The sequence below is a fragment of the Trachurus japonicus genome, chromosome 23, assembly GCF_045865225.1.
Source record: "Trachurus japonicus isolate A0001 chromosome 23, Traja_1.0".
Taxonomy (NCBI): domain Eukaryota; kingdom Metazoa; phylum Chordata; class Actinopteri; order Carangiformes; family Carangidae; genus Trachurus; species Trachurus japonicus.
Window position 1 is genome coordinate 20,719,517 of NC_140929.1, and position 6,000 is coordinate 20,725,516.

At 47.0% G+C, this 6,000-nt stretch overlaps 1 protein-coding gene across 15 annotated transcripts in view; it reads right to left on the minus strand.

The window, feature by feature from the left end:
- The window catches only part of sbf1 (SET binding factor 1), an 89,585-nt gene extending 84,696 nt beyond the window's left edge, over nt 1–4,889 (minus strand). For 12 of the 15 annotated variants that reach the window (XM_085769664.1, XM_085769659.1, XM_085769662.1 and 9 more), the window contains exon 1: nt 4,667–4,881. In XM_085769664.1, the coding sequence (XP_085625790.1) occupies nt 4,667–4,721 (55 nt within the window). In that variant the 5' untranslated portion in view covers nt 4,722–4,881. Of the gene's footprint in view, nt 1–4,654 lie in introns of all 15 variants that reach the window. The other 3 variants (XM_085769663.1, XM_085769649.1, XM_085769650.1) reach the window with 3 other exon arrangements.
- Between the last annotated feature and the right edge of the window lie 1,111 nt (nt 4,890–6,000).

Below are 6,000 nucleotides of genomic sequence, written 5' to 3' on the forward strand. Positions count from 1 at the left end.
CCGAAATCCTATCAACAGCTGATGGTGCTCGCTGATTTCCAACACTGCAAACAAACACTTAGGTTAATGCACAGAATCACCAATTAACATACAGTATACACACAGTATGTAGTAGTAGTTGTTTCGTATATAAATGGCACATGCAGAGGAACAGAGAAAACTCATCTTTCAGTCACTATAATGGGATTTTTCTACAGTGGAGTCAATTCCAGTTTCAATAAAGACATGAAGACAAACGCTGTTTTCAATCACTACAGGGAGTTTTCTCACAAACCTCAGTATGCAAATGTTGAACCGTGTCAAACTGAGAACGCTGGCAGTAAAACCGGCGGAAGAAGTGAAATATGAAACTGGTTTTTCAAACGCGATTTGACAACCGACTGACACAACAACAACCGTCGTCCTGTTAACAAACAGCTCCCGGGCTTTTTGGCTTTTGTTTTCCCGTGGTCTTGCGCATGGTTAGCAAATCCTGATGTTACACCTGTATCATCATGACGACACCATTAGTAACAGACGACTTGAGTTTTGTAAACACTACCAGCCCACACATGTGTGAGCTGGGCCTGCCCTGCCAGCCAGCACCTCTGTGTGTCCGCGCCGGCCTCTGATTGTTGTGAATGGTCCCGGCTCGACTGCAAGCAAGCTGTAGGGATGTGTGTGTGTGTTTGTGTGTGTGTGTGTGTGTGTGTGTTTGTGTGTGTGTGTGTGTGTGTGGAAGAGGCAGGGCTCCAGTGGAGAGGATGTGTATGCCAGAGCTGTCACTCCAGCCTGAAAACAACCACCCTGCATTCTGTTTAGGGCCCGCCGCAGCAGTGACCAACACCCTCAGACTGCAGCGCCCGGGGCAAACAGATGGAGCTACAATAGAGCCTGTATGCTCGCTAGCGTCTGTGTTCTTGTTTGTGTGTCTGTGTGTGTGTGTGTGTGTGTCTGCCAGTGACGAAAATAACCGCGATACAAAATAACGGCATTATTAACGCCGCTACTTTTTTCAGTAACAAGTAATCAAAAAAGTGACTGTTTCCTCTGTTATAACGCTGTTACCGTTACAAATGTGTTGTTACTTGACTCAAGAAGTCCCGTCACAAAATAATACACACCCGAGTGTACATTATACACATTGATTTTTCAGTCCATCAACTAGTCGGAAAAAAAGACGTTTATCTGGAACTAACCAACTCGGTATCCCTCCGCATAAGCAGGCTCTTGCCCGTGCGGAAGAATACCGTGTGAGTTGGTTAGGGTTATGGTTAGGGGGAGCATTTTATAAAAAAGAAACGCAATAGTTACTTTTCCTAGTAATTAGTTACTTTTATAATGTATTATTATTCCTAGTAGTAACTAGTAACTATAACTAATTACTTGGAGCCCCTAATTTAAAGTTACAGGGGTGCAAGCAGAAAATTTAGGGGTGCAAACCGTATTTCGACTTGCAAAGCAAATATTTACATTTCACCTTGTTACTGATAAATACTTTGATGATGATCCCCATGATCCTCTAAATCAGGATTTGCTTCTGGTACACTAAGGTTATTATTGTTCGCTTAACCAACATCAAAATTACTGGTTGCACATGCGCAAGTAGGTGAAAAATTTAAATCAAAAAGTTTGCAAAAGACTTGCAATGATAGCACATCTTAATTGGTAAATTTGGGGACAAAATACTCACTTTTCACATGATTGAATGAATGGATTTACTAATTAAGATGTGCTACCATTGCAAGCTTTTTGTGAAAAATGAAAAATTGACTTGCACTGTCTCAGATTTTAGGGGAGGAATGCCCCATTTCGGGGCAGACTGGAGCCCTGTAACGGGCCCAACGCTGGTTTCTGCACTGTCTTGAATGAGACCCCCTTGCACAGATGCAAACAAAAACCAAACAAGCCCCCCCCCCCGCCATCTCTGCCCCTTTCCTGGTTTTCAGACACTCACAAGTGGCCCAACTGATTCTCGCACTACAACTCCATCTCCCTGCGGACCCCTCCTCTGCTTCCTGTTCGGGCCTGGCACTGTGGATCTGATTGGCCGCCGGGGTCTTGGGCCCGAGCGGCGGCGGAGGAACCGCTGTCAAAACACAGTGACATGCTGTGACTGTGTCTCTCAGGAGACGCCCCCCCGCCCCTCGCTATGGGGACCGCACCCACCCAGCAACTACAGGGCTCGTCCCCCTACATGCAAGGCGGCCATCTTGGCTCTAAGTCCCAAGATCCGGGGCAAAGTTAGCATCCAGGCTGAGCACAATGTGAGCAACCCGACACCTCGGAGACAATGTGAGAGCAAGTGAATGGAGGATTCGAGGCCTTGCCCCTCGGGGTGGGGGGGGGGGGTTGTGTCTTTTTTGGACAAGTCAAACCGCTGTTGGCTGCTTTAACATCCCAGAGCAGCAGACAGGACACGGCTCTCTGCCTGCAGGATGTTCTGTTTGTAAACACACCGCCAGGTTTATTCTGACGGTGGCGGTGGCAGCGGCGGCGCTCTGACAGGCAGATGCGCGGCGATTATGCGAGTCCCCGAGAACCTGTCAGTTGCCCACGCTTGCGAAAACATTCCACTGACTGTGTGGCAGAGCCTCACACACACACATACAAACACACACACACACACACGTAGACAGGATGCATGAGATATTTAGACACAAGAGGAAACTCCACTGTGCTGCAGAATTCCTGGTATTCTTATGATTGAGGACCGTTCATTCTTGACTCCCAGCCAAGTGTTTGCTTTTACAGTTACTCGCTGCCAGCAGCACCACAGCTGGAGAAATGAAAATACGAGCAAAAAGCGATCACGCACATGCACAGAAGTAAACTGAACTGAAAATTAGTCCAATTACATCCCATCCTTTCATATCTCCTTGCAGAAATTGATTATTGATTGGTGGGAAAGGGAGTGCAAACACATAAGCAATGTTGTATATCTCTTTTTGGAGTTTAGCAATGATGTCAGAGGAACCAAACAAACCTATAGGAGCAAGAGAGCAAGGCTATTGATCGAACTGCAGAGGCTGCTCTAGGAAGTTAGTAATGGCAGTGATGATAAAGACGGGGGAGTAACGTGATAGCAGCGGCCACAACAACACTTCCACTTCCAGGAGCATGGAATAAAGTTACAGTAAGGCAAGCAACAGTGGGACTCAAACCAGCAATCATCATCACCCTTAAATGTTTGGCTTTACAAGGCACGGGCGCCTTGATCCATTAAAGCCACTGTGGCTTTATTGTCTGGTTCCCAGATGCTTTTTACAGGCCTGTTCTGCTCTGCGTTGCATTCAGGCAGGGTAGAACAGGAAGGAGAGTTTCTGCAGAGTTTGCAGTGTCCACGTTATAACATCCTGTATTCAGCCCCCCCTTCTGAAAAAAATACAAAAAATAAAAAAAACACAAGATGCAGTAAGTGCATTCATGCAATTAGAAATGTGATGTTGGTTTGCCCAGGCATCATCGAGATAAAAGCTGGTTCTCCGGCTGCTTTTAGCCACACTGGGCTTGTCATGTTACAATTTGCCTCTTCTGAATAAATCATAGGCAAAAAAAAATCCACTCTAAATAAAAGGCTGTAGCAATGTTACAAGCTGCATGCTTCCATCGGATAGGCAGGATGAATATTTCATGATTAAACGGGCCATTATACTGCACAGATCTAGGCCAAGGCTCAGGGTGAGAGGGAGGGAGAGGGAGAGGAGGGAGGTGGAGGTGGGGGCTCAGATAACGGTCCAAACCCCCGTCCCAACAACACACAAGAGAGAACAGAGCCCCGGTCCAAGGGGGTGTTCAAGGGAGGGGCAAAGCCCATCTGGGTTAATCCACACAAAAACAAAAAAAAACACAAACAAAGAAAACAATCAGCAAACTCCCAACGCCGAGAAGCATCGATTTCCAGTTCTGGAAAAAGCTTTTTCAATCAAGTCCAAGCGGAAATCTGTGCAGAGTGGGGTTTTGGTGGACTGACTGACTGACTGACTGACTGACTGTCCCAAGTTGTGATCTGAGCTGAGCAGCAGCAGCAGCAGCAGCAGCAGCAGCAGCAGCTCTGCACTGACAGCTACAGCTCCTAGCATCTTTAAAGACCCAGGTTGGACTAAACACGACAGCAGCGCCGGTAACTCTGCTAAAAAAGAGACAGACAGACAACAACTCAGACTGAAACTGGTGAATAAATCCGACTTAAGGTCACAGCCGACCAAACAGACCCCCCCTCTCCTCCTCCCTCCCCCCATCACCCCCCTAGCCGAGCCCGTCCGGCTACCGTTACGTTAGCCTGCTAGCCGGTCGCTGCTGTCAACACTCAAACCGTTTGTTTAGCTCGAGCTAAGAAAACGTGTCGGGGAGTTGCTGCTGCTGCTGCTGGCGGGGCTGCTGCTCTCAGTCTGCCCCCCCCTCCCCTCCCGGTCGGAAATACGGGACAGCGCCTGTCAGCCGAGCATTTAAGTAGACTAATCCCGTGAGGCCTGCGGGTCCCCGGCCTCAGGTCGGCGGCTAACGTCGAGCTGACAGCGCGGTGGTCGGTCAGCTGCGCTCGGCGGCCGGCCCGTCCCCGCCTCCTCGCTGCTTAGCCTCCAGCTCAGCCTCGGCTAACTCAACCTAATCACCCGCCGCCGCTGCTGCTGCTGCTGCTGCTGCTGCTGCTGCTTAGCATGGCGGGCTAACTCACTCAAGCACCCACCTCGCTTGTCGAGGTCGTAGCCGACAACCACAAAGTAGTCGGCGAGCCTGGCCATCTTCGGAGCTCACGGCGTCGGGCCTTTCTCGCTGAATCCTCTGCTCGTTTCGCCGTCAATTGTCCATTCACGTCCTGCCGGCGACAGACACATCACGGGCGACAGTAGCATCCTTCCAGCTGCACCCCGCCGCCATACTGTCAGACTGCCGTGCCCTGACAGCGCAGCCACGAGTCTGCGCACTGAGGGACCCGCAGGGAGGGGCCGGCCGGCGCACAGCGGCCCGTGTGAGGAGCCGGGGACAACTCTGGGGCCACAAGTCTCAACAAAATCTATTAAAATATAAATACTGAAGCTTAGTTGTGTCATTTTATCTCACAGTTTTACTTTTACGCCTTCTTCTATTTTAACTCTTTCATCCAATCTGTTCTCATCTTATCTAGGCTATCTAATAGTATCTCATTTTATTATTTTAGATGAAAAAAAAATAAAAGGGGGTAGGCTACTTTTATTTATTTACTGCATTCCTTTACTGCATTAACTGCATCCTGCATTTTAATATGACTCTTCTCAATTTGTTGTTGGGATCTTGTATTGCCTGTGCTTGGGCGGTCCATCTATGGCTTGTGACATTTGTGGTCTCTATGCTTTTGTCAAGCACTTTGTAAACTTGTGTTTTGAAAGTTGCTACGGTATATAAATAATGTATTATTATTTTTGTATTATTCCATACTAGGTGGTGAATCCAAGACCCCTAAACCAAAGTGGACCAATAAAAACCCAGTGGAGCTGCTTTGTTAAAGTGGATCTGCTCCATCTGAAGCAGAGATACTTTTTACATCTCAGATTCCCATTAGAGAACATTGAAGTGGAATATTGGGCAATTACACCACAGAGAAAGTCTTTCTACATTAGTCCATGTCATAGCATTTCACAGCACCCTGAGTGAACTATGCTGCCTTTAAACTCCCACCACTTAGCCTACTTAAGAAGAGATGAACATTTGACATTATGTTAACCAGACAAAAAGAGACCAAAGAATTAGTCACCAGACAGAAATGAATCTGTAAACATTCTGATGATTGATGAACTGTTGCTTTGAAGAAAAAAAATGCAAAGCTTCCTTGGCACCAGTTTTTACATTAGAAGTCTCTTGTTAGTGAACTAAACACATTTTTGGTTTTGTTTTAGCATTCTTACTTTGTGTGACAGCAATGTGATGAAATGTGACAAACTGTTAAAAAAAAAAGATTAGAGAAAGATCCATCAGTATTAAAATAATCATAATAATCATCGTATGACCCTTTAAAGTGGGTCATAAAGTGGAGCAGGATCTAAA